This window comes from Lepidothrix coronata, unplaced genomic scaffold, assembly GCF_001604755.1.
Source record: "Lepidothrix coronata isolate B3197 unplaced genomic scaffold, Lepidothrix_coronata-1.0 Scaffold138, whole genome shotgun sequence".
Lineage (NCBI taxonomy): Eukaryota > Metazoa > Chordata > Aves > Passeriformes > Pipridae > Lepidothrix > Lepidothrix coronata.
In genome coordinates, this window is record NW_016690318.1 from 466,434 (window position 1) to 482,834 (window position 16,401).

At 36.8% G+C, this 16,401-nt stretch overlaps 1 protein-coding gene and 1 long non-coding RNA gene across 2 annotated transcripts in view; one reads left to right on the forward strand and one right to left on the reverse strand.

The window, feature by feature from the left end:
• The window catches only part of AQR (aquarius intron-binding spliceosomal factor), a 51,595-nt gene that overhangs the window by 19,245 nt on the left and 15,949 nt on the right, over positions 1–16,401 (reverse strand). Inside the window, exons 15-24 of the mRNA XM_017827368.1 lie at positions 16,176–16,296; positions 13,564–13,705; positions 12,648–12,826; positions 11,594–11,761; positions 11,011–11,180; positions 6,682–6,923; positions 5,008–5,151; positions 4,436–4,505; positions 3,815–3,925; positions 1,610–1,719 (exon numbers count right to left, since the gene is read on the reverse strand). Coding sequence (XP_017682857.1) covers positions 1,610–1,719; positions 3,815–3,925; positions 4,436–4,505; positions 5,008–5,151; positions 6,682–6,923; positions 11,011–11,180; positions 11,594–11,761; positions 12,648–12,826; positions 13,564–13,705; positions 16,176–16,296 — 1,457 coding nt within the window. The remainder of the gene's footprint in view (positions 1–1,609; positions 1,720–3,814; positions 3,926–4,435; positions 4,506–5,007; positions 5,152–6,681; positions 6,924–11,010; positions 11,181–11,593; positions 11,762–12,647; positions 12,827–13,563; positions 13,706–16,175; positions 16,297–16,401) is intronic.
• The window catches only part of LOC108503434, a 42,591-nt gene that overhangs the window by 3,452 nt on the left and 22,738 nt on the right, over positions 1–16,401 (forward strand). The window lies entirely within an intron of this gene.

Here is a 16,401-nt window from a genome sequence, read left to right on the forward strand (position 1 = left end):
TGGCAGTCCACAGGTGAGGCCTTCGCTTGGACCGAAGGAGAGCCGAGGGGCTTGGAGACCCCCTTGTGTGTATTGAACAAAACTATTTTTCTTTGTCAACAACTCTAATCCATTATAATTAAAAGTGGCTGCAACCAGTTGTGAGATTTTTTTTCCCCACTCACACCTCCCGTGACCTATTTCTCACAATTTGTCATATGTCCTCTTTTATGTATTCATTCATTCCTAAAAAAATTTTCTTTAGCTGATCCCCTTTGTGCTTCAGTGACAGTACCAGTTTAATCAGCTCCTCTCCACCTCATGTTCTTATACCCCCTGCTGTGTTTTGCTGTGCTTGCAGAAGGTGCAAAAAAGGAACACCGAGCTTGCAAGCAGGACAAATTCCTTAAGCAGTATTGTGCCCTCAAAAGCAACCTCATGCAGAAAAAGCATGAACTCAGAAGCAACCTAAAAACAAACATAAGGCATATGAGAAAAACTTCTCACAGTAGTGCAGCCCACCTTCAAATATATTCCTCAACCTTTACCCCTCCCTCCCAAACTGCCAGAACCCGTAGCACCTGCAGTAATATCCCATAGGTCCAAAGTTACATTGAAAAAATATGAAAAGAAGCAATGTAGAGTGTCTCAAACAAAACTCCTTTTAATAATGAGCACTACTGTTCAAGGAATATACTAAACTATGGATATTACTAAATAAATATTTGCTATGGCATTATATCACTAAGATTTTGGCTATCAAATTTCTGGAATAATTTGATTATGTCAAAGCATTCAAATTAAAAGAAAAAATCACAAGGTATTTATTTTGCTAAATACTCAACTATGTATACATGGGTAGCTTCTAGTGACTACATGTAATTTTTACTACAGCTTATGAAGTCAAAGTATTGCTATGAGAATCCAGTACTGGACAGTTCAAATATTTCCAGTGCACAACCATTATACCCGTGCTTACACTTACGAATGTGTTTAATCCTACTGACGTCAATTGGACTAACACCTGACAAACATACAAATATTTAGGAGAAAAGATTCTTAAGTCTTTATACTGATACAGAGTTGATAGCTTTCCTTATGTATGTATATTTCAGTATGTTATCAATGAAATATTGCTTAGCCTCAAAGTTGCTTATCTGAAGAATTAAAAGCAGAAAGTTTAATTTCATTTTTTTGTTTATTAATGTAACATTCACTGTAACAATAGAAGTGATATCATATTTGCAAAAAAAAAATTGCAGCTCCAAAAACCTACCTTTATCATTTTAACTTCTCTCACAGACTAATTCTATAAAAGGTATATGAGCCCAAAAATTATAATGGACTACTTTTATTCAAGCAGTTGAGTTTGTCAAGAAGCAACTGCCTGATTCTGCCTTTAGATTCTCAAGGGAGCACAGTTTCTGCAGCAGGTAATAACCAAAATTACTGAACCCTGTATGGAAAACTAGTGTACCCTGTGTTACTGAGATTCAAAAATATGAGAAAGGTAAAAACTTGTCAAACACAGCTCCTTGCACATTTACATGGGAGGTAGAGTGGATTCAACACACACATCTTGCTACAATGTTTATGCAAGTGAGTTTATCATTAGCACCTCCTTTCTCACCTGCTGAAATCTTTCTCGGTCTCTAATTCCTCTTCTCCGTGACCCAGACGCAGAAGGTGACGCTCATCAATGTCTAGAGCCATGATTTTTTCAAACAGCTGGTTCAAGGCCTAAAGATTGACAAGAACAGGAGAAGAGGTAGTTTTTAGAAGATTCAGAGACTCTTCCAGAGGAAAACTGAGGAATCACTGGTAAACAAGCTAGGAAATTATGCCTCTTTTAGTATAAATGGAAGTTGAAACAAAGTTAATATTGAAACTTTTAATCTTGACAACAGGGAAATTAGCCTACTAACACTCTTGTATTTCCATACTTTATATAATAATTAAATTGGATTTTACAATTTTAAAATTTAATTCTATCACATAGTTAACTTAGTTGATAAATCCATCAGTTTAAAAAACTGCCTCAAGAGGCACACTGTAAACATTGATTGTTGTTAGATGACTTTAAACAATTTAACTTTTACTGTGCACTAGAAGAGTATGATCTGGTTCTGACTATCAGGTGCTGTGACTATTCCATTTGGATAAATAAATTTTGCTTAACTATACTTCAAGGTGTTCTCCCTTAAACTCTTCAATTCTCTAATTGCTTAATATCAACTGTCTAATTCAGAGGAATTGTCTATCTCAAAGGAGCAACTGTCTATCTCAAAGGAGCAACTTTGTAAGTGCTGCATCATCAAGTTATGAAACTAAGAATAAACATAGGCGAGCTGCACTTCCAGCTGGAAGTCATGCATCAAAGCATAGGGAACAAATTCTGCTGAGATACAGTTTATTTCCCGAGGTACAATTTCAAGATCACGTCCTCACAGAAGTCTTGTCTGGCAAGAAGTCTCCTACCTGCCCCAAAGTATTTCCTTCCCCTTCTCCTCAACAAACACGCTCTCAACTCTTTCTCCAAACTTTACTACCTGTCACTCTCCCACAGCCCTTTGCAGATTGGCCTTTATTATTCCAGGCTGTAATTCCTCACCAAAGCAAAGCCCCCTACACCATTCTTTGATCAACAGTGTAAGTGCCTGATCCTGTTTTGATGAGAAAAGATGAAATGTTTTTCAAGTGGTATTTCAGTTAAAACAGCTCATAACTTAGACAATACAGGATAATTAGGGAGACCAGGAAACAGATAACCCTGGTTTTCAAACAAATTGTTCCAAACCAGATGCAGATTCCATAGAATATAGAATATGCTGAGTTGGAAGGGACCCATCAGGACCACTGAGTCCATCTCCTGGCCCTGCATAGGACACCCCAAGAATCACACCATGTGCCTGAGAGCATTGTCCAAATGCTTCTTGAACTCAGACAGGCTTGGTGCTGTGACCACTTCCCTGGAGAGCCTGTTCCAGTGCTCGGCCACCCTCTGGGTGAAAAACCTTTTCCTGATATCCAACCTAAACCTCCCCTGACACAACTTCATGCTGTTTCCGTGGGTCCTGTCACTGGTCATGAGAGTGAAGAGATCAGTGCCTGCCCCTTCTCATCCCTTCACAAAGAAGTTGTTACTGTGATGAGGTCCCCTCAGTCTCCTCTTCTCCAGGCTGAACAGATTAAGTCCCTCAGCTGCTTCTCATACGGCTTCTCCTCCAGATCCTTCACCATCCTTGTAGCCCTCCTCTGGATGCTCTCTAATAGCTTAATGTCTTTTTTATATTGTGGTGCCCAAAACTGCACACAGTACTCAAGGTGAGGTGACACAGTGCAAAGTAGAGCGGGAAATTTAGAGTAAGAATCTTTAAGACTTTTAACATTATTTTTTTTAGTTTATATATACTTGAGAAATAGCAGTTAGACTCAATCTCTTATGAATGGGAAGCAAACAATCAGCTGAAGAGGCCTTCCCTTAGGAGCATGAAGCACAGAGCAACCAGTGTATGAGAAAGTTAATTAGCAAAATCTGGCATGCACACACCGAACGTGCAACTGTAAGAACTGAGCAGAGACTTTCTCAAAATAGTTTCTAATTTCTACCTCCAATCAGTTAAATGTATTAAAAACTTCCGATAAATACCTCAAAACTACATACCTCAAATTCAAAAATTTAATTTCACATCATGAAACTAGCAAAACTACACACAAGCCAACTCGAGCTTTCATTGTTAAGAGACAACTGCAATCCCAAAACTACTAATTTCAATACCTACTGCTCTTATAGATTGTAATTACAAGAAAATTTCACACATGATTGACACTTTACCTGATTAGAGTGAGTAACTATAAGAGTTCGTTGTTCTGGGAAATTATGATAAAGATTGGATATTATCTGCACTGCTACATCAGTTTTTCCAGTACCTGGTGGACCCACTACCTAAAATGAAACACAATTAAAAAAATTAAAGCCAAACAAAAATCAATACATTATCAGAATACTGCACAATAAAAAACATTTCGTCAGCTGGGAAAAAAACTCAGAACAATCTCAAACTGTATTGACAATATACATTGCTTCCTGGTTTTGCTGAACTTCAAGACCAAATACAATGTATCATAAAAGACTCATTCAGACTAGTTAGGGAGATTCCTGACTAAAAGGAATATGGTAATCCAGCATATGAAGTATTGATTGGTTCCACTACCCATGGAAACAGACCTCCTCAAAGAAAAAAGGTAGTTTAGCCTCAGAACCGGCTGAACATGGGGGAAACAGTGAAAAGAGCACCAAGACACACGCAACTGAAAAAGAGTCACGTAACACAGACATAAAGAACAGGGGGGAAAAAAAAAGAGAGCTCATTTCTTTTATTTACTCAAAAATCTACAACTGAATTTACCTAAAGCCAGAATTAAATAAATAAGATAACAGAATCCCTAAAAATACCATAGTTAGTCCAGGCTGCATTCCCGCACGTATAGCTTCAATCTGAGTATGGGTAAATTGAATAGTATTGCTGTAACAAAGCAAAACAAGATCAGATAACTGATAGACTTTGCCAAAAGTTTTGATAAAAGCAATTGTTTTAACAAGTTTTATTTAAATTATTGGCTAAATCACTCCAGAACTACACACTTACAAACTCTTGCATAAATTAAATCAACATTGCAACTATCTTCTTTATAGACACAACAGTCTTGCAATTTCTAAGCAAGATAATAAATCATGTTGTCCATGTGACAACAAATTTATCCCATCTAAAAGACTGCTTGTCTTTTATTTATTATTTGCAGAGAATGCTGTAAAATTATTTAGGTATGATTTTCCTAATATTCAAAATCCTGAGACAAAAAAATACTAACAGACAGTATTTCTCTCTGTTCTTCAAGTCAATTTTTTAATAGAGAGGGGATAATAGAATAGTTTCATTTAAATATAAAACAAATCAGTCTCATTTCTGAATATGAACTGCTATGCATGTGTTATTATTTTAAAATAAGTTGTCATCCATTTATTACCGTTTTGGTTGATTATATGGATATGGTCCCCTGTTTGGAATGACATGAGGCTCTACAATCAGTGTTTTAGCTTCTTCAGAGTTTTCTTCATTTCCATCCTCTTTTCTTTTTGTTCCTTTACCTCCCTTTATTGGGAAAGTTATCCTGTAACACATAACTTAAGGTTACACTTAAATGTGTTTAATACAACACAGACTGTCTTGAAAGTTTATACAGAAATATTTCTTTATCACCATTAAGACAAACTTTCACACAATTAAGAAACAAGTGCTGCAAATACTTGCAGCAGCAAATACTTGCTGTAAATACTTTGCAAATACAAAAACCAAGTACTAATGAGGATAAAGAAAAGAAATTAAAAATAAACTGATGAAGCTGATTAGACAAAAAGTATGTCAAAAGCACTATTTTCATAGCTTGAAATCCAGGAGCAGTGCTGAGAGCCAGCTGGAAAAAGATGTGTCAATGTTCTAAATTGGCCCAAAACATGAAGCCTTTTATCCTCCCATTTCAATTTTTTATAGCTGTCTGTATATGTTAGCAAGCTTCTCTAATTCAGAAACAAATCACAGGTGAAGGAATCCCAATGCCTATTCAACTATCTCCAGACAAAAATGAAGATATCTGTAACAGTAAATCTCTTAGTTTCTTTACAGGACAAATGCAGCAGTACAAAGAGCAATAGCTCTTCATAAAGAGCAATATCTGTCTTAATCTACGAACTGAAAATGAACACTAAATCATTGAAGAAAATTGTGAGATCTTTTCTTGATAACTTCAGACTACTTTTACATCATTATATAGTGTTAGTGCCTTCTCCATACAAATTCTTCATGCAGTGTTTCCAAAAAAAGCATGGAAGATTACCTCCATGCTTTTCAAGATTCAATTTAGCCATGATAAAAGATGGACTGGTGCACGGGAAAGACATCTTTTCCCACCCCAAATCCATTCCTTCAAAAGGAAACATATTTCACTTCTCATTAACTTATAAGTGAGAAAAAGATACAGTTTCTTTAGCTGAAGAACCTGTTCTCCAGTACTATGCATTGTGAAACTCATTTGCCAAAGTTCAAGGAGGTGCACCAGGAGAGACAGAACTGTTGAGTCTCCAAACAGCACCACCGAAACAAAAGGTGTAGATGACACTTAGTTGTCACAAAGGCAGGCATCTTATTTCAGAAACCATTTCTAAAATAAAATAAGCAATACGGGATTTCAGACTTAACCCCTTGTTTTGCGTAAATGGTGTTTCCAAAAGCTCAAATTTTAACTGATGTTGAAATTCCTGTTCTTAGCTTGCTTTAATGAGACATATAAGGAAAATATGTAATTAAAATTCTTTAGGCTGACCCTGAGGAGGCTAGATAACATAATGCAGAAGTGAATACTACAGAAGTGAATACTACGTGTCTTGATTCTATCTCCTACTTTTGCTTCTCCCATATATTCCATAGGCTGATCTACAAGCAATGCTCTGATGCATTTTTGTACAGAATAGAACAGAAGCTGGTCTTGAGCCTAACTGTAGTATGGTTAACTCTGTCATGTAACTGTCTAAGTCTTAACATATCTTAAAAGAAAGAGCATCTCCCCTCAACCCCTGAACATAACTTCACCTGACAACACATTTCAGCAAGAATACCCGATCAGTACTTGAAATATTGAGATCACCTGAAGGGAGGTACATGCAGAACTGGATTGTTAACAGTGACTTTAACATTGTATCCAGGAAAGCTAGCTTTTAAGTGATCAATAGACAGGAAAGTGTCATTAAAATCCAGAGTTGCAATCTGATTTGGCATTTTGGAATAGTGTGCACTACTTGGGTCTCCATATCCAAGAATGATGTCATGCAGCCAGTCAGGAACCACACAATCTGTGTTCATCAAATTCCTAATAGTCTCCAGAAGAGCCTGCAAATTAGAAAAAACAGAAAAATAGGATTGGAGAGATTGACTTTTTACCAAGCAAAAATCATACTGAAGACCAATGAAATCTGTTCTAAGATGACAGAATGTAACTTTTTAATTGACATTCTTTAATTTGGTTACATTGAGTCCATATATACAGTGTATATATGCATCAAAACACCAGTATCAAAACACATAAGCCCTGCAGCCGGGCTGGCAGCCCGCCCACACCACACCCCTGCAGCCTGTGACTGGCTACAGCACAACTCACTCTGGCCTGGAAGGCACTGACCGGACATCCTGCCTGGGAGGGAAAACTGAACTCTATAAATACACAAGACTCCATGAGATCTTCTCTCTTCTCCCTCTCCAGCTGGCACCATGTAAATCATTGAATCTTATTGGTAACTATTCTCTCTCCTTTCTCTCTCTCTTTTCTTTATTCCTTTTAATCTGTTTTCTTCTTTTACTCTTTTCCTTCTCTTGTGGGTAACTTAAAACCAATGAACTATGTTTCACTAAAGCTGGTATATGGATTGTTTTAGTGGGTGTTTCCTGTGGAATGGGTCTTTGTGCTGAATGTTTTAGTGAAATACTTTTTCTTGGTTGTATTTTACTCCTGTAAAAACCTTTCACCAAAATATCTTTTTTTTTTCTCACTAAATTAAAAAGAATTTCTCTTAGAGAATAGTGTGTGACTCTTTCTCTGGACACTAATTAGAGGTTATAACGAACCAAAAGGGTTTTAAAAAGTCTTAAATAAAAATGTAACTGCTCCGGGCAGTTTATAGCTTAACCTGGAGCACAACAACATGCCAGCAAACATGGACACAAATGGATGGCAATCACAGTGCATCAGCAGTCCAGACCAGAATATAATACAGAATCTCCAAATGCCAATCTTGTAAAAGAATAATCAGTCAAATCAAAGTACGGAATTTTGTTCTGATAGTCTACATTTACATATCCATCTCCAAAGGGTAGGATTCTCTGCCCTTTTCTTGCTTGAGTTTATCATTCACAGAATCAAGTAATGTGAGAGTCCTGATTTCTTCCCTTTACTCAGCATCTGGAGTGCTGTGTCCAACGCTAGGCTCCCCAGGACAACAGACATAGACATAATGGAATGAGTAAGAGCCACTAAGATGATTAAGGGATTGGTGAATCTGTTGTATGAGAAGTTGAGAGAGCTGGGATTGTTTAGCTCCAAGAAGAGGAGACTCATGGGGTGACAGAGAATTTTATCACTTTGCATAAAAAAAAAGTGATGGGAGGAAGTAAGGACAGTGGAACTAGAGTCTGTTCAGTAGTGCCCTGTAAAAGGACGGGGCAATGGACGTAAATGGAGATACAGGAAATTCCACTTAAATACATCAAAATGTTTTTACTGTAGGGGTAATAGAACACTGGAACAGGTTGTCTAGACTGGTTATGTAGTCTCCATCAATGGACATACCCAATTCCAACTGTAGAAAGTCACAGGATCTTGAGCAACTACCTGTCTCTGCTTTAAGTAGGGTTTGGACTAGATCATCTCCAAAGGTCCCTCCAGCCTCAACCATTCTCCTAATCTATTCCTTCCAATCTCAAACATGCTGTGAATTCTGTGATAGCCCTTTGAAGTTACTAAATTGAAGGCAGCTTAGCTCTTCTGAAGCCTGAAGGTCCTGCCATTCCTTCAAAGGCTCAAGACTTATGGATGGACAAGTCCTATATAAATTAAGAATATTTATATTTTTGTTGCAAATAGAGAACAAGTACTTCTGGCTTAAATGAATATTAAGTATAGCATGATACGTTTGTGCTAAGAAAAGCATGGTTTTTTCAGGTAGTATTTTTAAATCTAAATGATTAGTTTCTCAGAGGAAAGCATGAGAAGTATGTCCCTAACAGCTAATATGCTCCTTCTACATCACAAAAACTTTGCTTCACCTTTTCAAAAGTAACTTCTATGCATGTAAAAATAGTAATATTAGTTCTTGTAAGAACTAACACTGCTGACCAATTGTAGTGACATGGTGGTGTCACCTCTAGCAAACACACTGCATATGCACTTTCTCTGCTATCTCACCTGCTTAATTTACTAAGACTGCACAAGAGTTCTCGTCTTCTCTCCTACAAGCTCAGCTTTAACCTTCAAGCTGCCTTCTATTCGCTCAATACGTTGTCCAAACTAATCACAGCACTATCTTGTTTTCTTTTATCCAGATGAAGTTAGAAAGGTTTGCAAATGACATGGAAGGTATGCACCTCAACTGGTAGCAATGTGATAAATGTGGAAATACCTTAGTTTATCTTGAAAAATAAATACATGAGACTTGAGTAAAAACCAGCATAGAATGGTTTGCATTGGGAGTTGCCTGTAAATTAACTGCAAGAACATAGTACAAATTTGAAAGCTGCATTCACATCTAACAGCAATTCTGAACAAACTTAACCATTCACTGCAGCACTTTCCCTCTTGCTACAACAAAGTATGTATGTGAATGACAACACACGTCTATAAGTGCTTGTACACCAACAGGCTTTGGGAGAGAGCACTTTTACTTATAATGTAAAATGAACTTGCCACAGACACACAACATGTGCAACTGGTTCTGGTGAGGTTTTTTTGGATGTATTTATAAAGGACTCTCTATGAAGTACTTTCAATATACCAATCCACAGCTGGATGGCACCAGAATGGTCTAAGTAGGCTGCAAGCTACTGTTTCACACCAGAGATATCTTTCTAGTTAGAGAAAAAAGAAGTCCATGTCTTCCTGCCTGCCCCTATCCATTTACACAGAATTTGCTTCAGAATCCTTTAAAATGAAAATCACTTCAATTATGTAATGCATGATTTTAAGGCACCAAAAGAATGGTAGTTTTTCATTCGTGTTGTATTTTTGTAATGGAAAACTCAAGGAACATTAAAGATTCAGAGGTCTAAAGAGCAAAGAAAGTGAATAAGAAATATTTTTAGGTCTACAAAATTATGTACCCTCACAGTGAAAAAGACCAACAGTATCTTGTGCTGCATTACTAAGATGCCCAGCAGGTCAAGGGAGGTGGCTCCTTTCTTTCTGCTCAGCACTGTTGAGGCTGAATCATGGAATGGTATTTGTAGGAAGGGATCTTTAAAGCTCATCTAGCCCAACTCTCTTACAATGAGCAGAGACATCTTCAACTAGATCGGGTTGATCAGAGCCCTGTCCAACCTGACTTGGAAAATTTCCAGGGATAGGGCATCTACCACCTCTCTGGGCAACCTGTTCCAGTGTTTCACCACCCTCATTGTAAAATATTGCTTTCTTATAACACTACCCCTTGTACTACTGCTATTAAAAAGTCTGCCTTCCTTATAAACCCCCTTACTGAAAGAGTGCAATAAGATCTCCCTGGAGCCTTCTCTTCTGCAGGCTAAACAACCCAAACTCTCTCAGGCTTTCCTCAAAGGAGAGGTGCTCCACCCCTCCGATCACCTTCACGTCCCTCCTCTGAGGTCACTCCAACAGGTCCACACCTCCCTTGACCTGCTGGCCACGCTTCTTGTGATGCAGCCCAAGATTCAGTTAGCTTTCTGGGCTATGAGTACACACTGTTTGCTCATGTCAAGGTTTTCATCCACCAGTACCTCCAAGTGCTTCCCTGCAGAGCTGCCCTTGATCTGACACATTCCAATACCCAATAAGAAATTGATCCAGTGATGCTCCCAAAAACTAACAGGTTCTTTAACCTTTTGAGTAGCTACTCCTTCTCCCACCCTTTTTTCACATTTTTCAATATTCCTTTTGCTATTACATCAGGTAACAAAAACCACATACCTGCTTAACCCAAAAGGCCAAATCTGTAGGCTTCCTGTTACAGGACCGAAATTATAAACTAATGTTTCATTATATACTTAGGCGAAGAAGCAGTGTTCTGATTTTCAGTTAGTTCAACAGTTATCTGTAGGGGAAGGTTATCACCAGCTGACATGCTGTAGTTTACTAAAGGGATGCAACGTTACCTGAAAAGCTTAACTACATGCATCAAAAATAAACAAGTCTCAGTACTGCTGGCATATTCAGACAAACTCTTACCTAAAACTCAAAGAGCAAGTACCTTACCTTGAAATTGTTTTCTTTTGGCTTTCTTCTCATTATTATATTAAATGTCTCATAAACATCTTCTGCTCCATTTTGGATTGTATTGGTCATGTCTTGTTGATACTGGTTTGGGTCTAGAAATACTCTGTATGTTCTGCAATCACCTTTAAGTCTTGGTTTGGGTTCAGGTCCTGCCCGTAATGAAACAGAAAGATTAGAATTTGAATTAGTGCTAAAAGCAGATTACCATTCAAATAAGTGATCCACAGTTGTTCCTCAGATTAAATTTAGGCAAATTTACATGATGCAACTAATTTCTGCACAGCAGTAGAAACATTTTCATTGCATTATTCTAATAGTTTTTGAATATAATCTATTTTATTCCTAAAACAAAAACATACCGCATTTATTTAATTAATGTAACTACATCAGATTTTACCAGAGGAAACTAGTTAACCTTTTCCAGGCTGCTTATGGAATTTGCTTGGTTTTTTCCAAGTAGGTAATTAATTCAATGAGCATTCCTTAACAGAGAAGAAAGTTAACAACTAAGCTGTTAAAAATGAAAAAATAAAGAGAGAAAAAAAGCTTTGGTATATCATACCTTCTTCAATAACACGCCCTTTCTCATCCAACATGCCCTGAATTTCACAGCCTCTGACATACACCAGACCAGTCTGCTCAACAAAAGGTTGTCGTCGGTCAAACTTGGTGCCATAAGGTTGCATGGGACGTACCGTAATCAAAAAGCAGACATCATGTTTACGCAGACCTGATTCCCAAAGGAATATTCAGTGATTTGATTGAATGGCATTTCCCTTATCCATTTCTTATATATATATATATATATATATAAAATAGAATACACTAGGTGCACTAGCTAGGTGCACCACTTCAGTGCAGTGAATTCTGCTGCCATCCTCCTAGATTTTCTACTTAATTAGAAATCTACATTCCCAAACTTGTATCTGCTTATTTATCACACACTCCTGCTTTAGTATTTGTGCTACATGACCTGTAATCACACCATGCAGCTGCAGTTCCAGCATATTTATCAGGTTTCTCTAACAAAAGAGAAGGGAGTGACATTTACTGATAATACAAGTGCATGCCTCTATGCCACTTGCCAACACGGTCAACTAAAGTTCAAATCCCCAAGCAAAAGAACTGTCATCTGTGGATACTTATAAGAAATAGTATTTGGTACCATCAACACTTCATAACAGTCAAATATACTGAAAACTACTCAAATGCACTGGTTTGAATTAAATTAAAGTCTGTTCTCTCCACTTGTGTATGAGACAGATACCTTATTTCCCATACTTTCAGTGCTACATTATTAGCATATGTATTAATTTAAAATGTTAACTTTCCACATTCCCTGTAAAGGACAGAATTCTACAGTTAGTAACTGAATGACATCAGTTACATTCAGTTGCCAACAGACATCTAAGTACTTTAATAATTTCAGTCTTCACTTTAGTAAAGTATAAACTTCTTAAGACTTGGAATTTGAGTAACTGACTTCTAAATAGTGTATTAGGATTGACATAACTGTACCTTGGATTAAAACCCCCTTTTCCTACAAATAAGATTACATCAAAATGTATTTTGATGAGCACCTATTTTAAGCACTTTTCTTCAAAGAACATAAATACCTTCCCATTCGTCTTTGATGTTATCTCGGACATTCAAATTAATTGTGACATCTGCTCGTACTCGCATGGGCCAGTTTTCACCAATATTGGGCTTTGCCACCTCCACCACTGTGAAAGACACAATGGGTTGTGCCATCCTAGCCCATCCACCAAAGACCACACCTCCATATTCTGATAACCTAAGAAATAAACCCCAAAGTTTTGTTAGTCATTATCTGATAACATATTCAGTTCTTTTTTTAAAGTGTGAAACAATTTACCTCACAGTAAGTTCTAAGACAAAAGCAGAATACTTAATTTCACATGCTACTGAATTAGATTCACATAATCCTGCATTTTAGAACTGATGCATAACACGAACTGACTTATATTTCAAGAAACAAAGGCAACTTATGCTAGCATTATAAAAAAACCAACCAACCAACCAAAAAAAACCAACAAAACAACTCACAGAGAGAGAAGAAAAAGGGAATATAACAAAATGCAACTACTGAGTATAAAAGATAGCACACCAAACGAACCCTTGAAATCTAAAGAGGATTAAAATGTGGCAGATGGCAAATTCAAGAATACTCAGGAACCCCTGTCACAAACCAGAGGAGCTGAGATGGTAAGTTTCCATGTTTTGTAATGTCAGCCAAGGCTTAGTACTTATGGAAAACTAACTCTTATGCCAAGTTGTTGGCATCCAACATACCGCCTTTAACCCCCCTACAGGGATACATATCCACACCTCCTCAAAATCTCATCCTTTGGGATGGCAATACCTTATAGAAGGAGTAAGTATAAAACACAGTATCTGTGTAATAATTTTAAGCATAGTAATATATTTAGTATACACACAATATCAGTTATTCATTCTCGAATGCACTTTGATTAGAATTGAACTGACTGGTTTGCAGTTAATAAATATTACCATGGTTTCATCCTACTGACACTATCTTCAATGTCCTGTCTGATTTCATAGGTAGACTCTAAGCGGAAAAGATTGAAGTTCCTCAGCAGGTAGTCATGAAGAGTCAGAAACTGCAGATTCAACTTGGGAAGTGCAAGACAGCCTAAAGGTTTAAGGGTGGAAGGGGAGAGGTATTTGATGAATAAACACAAAGAAGATGAGTTAATACAATGTTTCTATGAATTCATACATACATGCATGCACTGTTCTATAACTGCCATAGTTGTTATCCTGCAAGATTCTAAGAACTACCCCTTTTAATCAATACATGCCTCTAAAAAGTACCTATATTTCAGGTTCTCTCTAAATTAACCTGCACAAGACTGAAGGAACCTTCATCCTTCTAGCAGTAATACAGTGACATATTTAAATATTAAATCCATCCCTGTATTCAGACTACAACAAAATTGATTTTATGAAAATCAAATGCAGGGCAAAATAACGGTACTTTGGGAATGCAACAATTAGGCTAGCATTAAATAGTGATGAAAAAGGCTCATTAACTACAAAACCCCATGCATTATCCAACAATTCCCCAATTCCCATGGTTTATGTTTATTAGAAGCCACAAAACCCATTAATGTAGAAAAAAGTTTTAAGTCAAGAAATCAAATTTTAATACACAACTCTTCTCAAAAGTTTCTGTTAATGTTTTAGGTTTTTTACGAGAATGACAAACACAGGAAGATTAGATCTAACTACACAAGGAGTATTAGAACAACTAGACAGGTCCTGAAGCTTGCAGCTTTTTAGGGTAGACTTAGACGCAAATTTTTCACAATAAAAATTCTTGTAAGTTACTCATTACTGGACTAATATTTCAGTTTGAAAACCTACGTTCCAGACCTGTGAAAGCATCACACTTTTGTAACTTGCAATATTATTGTTGAAACCTTTCACTGGTATAGGTACTACATATTGGCTTTCACATGCACTGAGATACAACAGCAGTGAAGAGGTGACAGAACACAGTAATTTCTATTCTGGAAAGCCTGATGGTGATAAAATACTTTAACACATTTCCCAACACCAAGTAACAAACCCTGTCCTGTAAAGCTAGTTATATGCACAAAGGGCAGAATGTGAAGAAACACCTCTTTAAGGCTGCACAGTATTTATTAGACAGATATTCTTCCCCCATTTCATAAGAGAAAAAAACCCCAAAACTCCTATCATTCTTGGATTAAATTACTCCTACTTAAATTTTAGACCAAAGTAATCAAGCTAGATTTAAGAACACAAAAACCTTTCAAGACCACAAAAGCAAAACTGTTTTGTTTGAAACCAGGATTGGAGAATTAGATTAAAAAGAGAAAGTGTAAACTAAACTAAGAGAAGCAAAATAGAAAAATATTTGTAATAGTTTGACGGCAACAGAACTACTTCACAATAGTGCCATCAATACAATAATTGCAAAAGAGTTCACCACAGGAGGAAATGCTTCCACCAGCAACCACTGTTACTTGCCAAAATTACATTTCACGCATTATTAAAAAGTCAGACCAGCTCATCACACCTGTTTCTGCACTGTGTTGTTTCTCCTCCTCCCTCCCTTTCCTCCTCTACTCTAACACATACATTTGTATCATATCAGTTTGGAAAAATGTCCTTTGTTGCCTATAACTCTGCCTATCTAAAGGGGTCATCTCTTTCTTCTCAATATTTGCTTCGCAGAGAATTCATCCAAAAAAACTAATTTATGCTAAGCAGCTGAACTGAAAGCTTATAACTACCCAAAAAACCCTCTGAATCAAAACTACATGGAGAAGGGTATGTATGGAATAGTCACTGCTAAAACCTGAAATATGCTTTATAGTACATATTACACATATATATATGCATATATATAAATGTATATCTCTTTGAAGATATACATTGCTATACAAGATTTCCATATTAATTTAACTCCAAATTAAATTTTTCACATTCCTAATGAAACTTCTCATGATGTGCATTAAAACAAAAATTTTTAAAAGTAGCTAGACAAAAATACGTGTGCTGTATATTGCAAAGCTTAAAATTACACAATTCCTTGTTTGCAATACCTGCAGTTTGCTTCCTTTATCATAAGCACATTAAGCAAGAACAGTAGGTTCTGAATTTAAGAGTGCATACGCTACCCTCTAGTGACTATGTGTACACTTCTACTTTGAAATATGAGTAAGATAATTAGGGTTAATTTCCTCTCATTACCACCCTTTCTCCCCCCTTATACTTAAAAGCAAAGCACAGACAGCAGCTTTTCTGTTGCTGTTTCCAACCTGTTTCACCTTACAGTAACTACTTGTTCCTCAGCTGGTAGTATAACACACCTGTTATCCAGAAGCAAATAAATGTCTTTGTGTAAATACAGATTTATTTTTCTTTAAATCCACTACATAACTGCTAACAATTTAATCTCAGAGTTCCTGATTCACAACTGAAAAAAACCCCCTGACCTTACCATAAGATACTGGAAGACACCAAGTACTGCATATAAGTTTCTCGAACAGAATAAACATAAGACATCAGAACTGCCTTTTTTATGCAGCATTCACCATTCTGTTCAGCATTTACTGAAGTACTAATCTTACCTTCTCCAGAATAATATTCGGTTGGTACAATATTTTCATCCCAAATAATCTTCTCTGTGGGATAAAGAGGCATCTGGTTGAGTTGCTGAATTTGAGATATTCGTCGCTCATGGCGGGAAACCTAATGAAAAAATGCATTTCAAACTCTAAGTCAAAAAGGAACAATAAAGCTGCTTTTGATCTATAAGACTGCTGGTGGTCACTTGCATTTTCTCTTTTAATATTT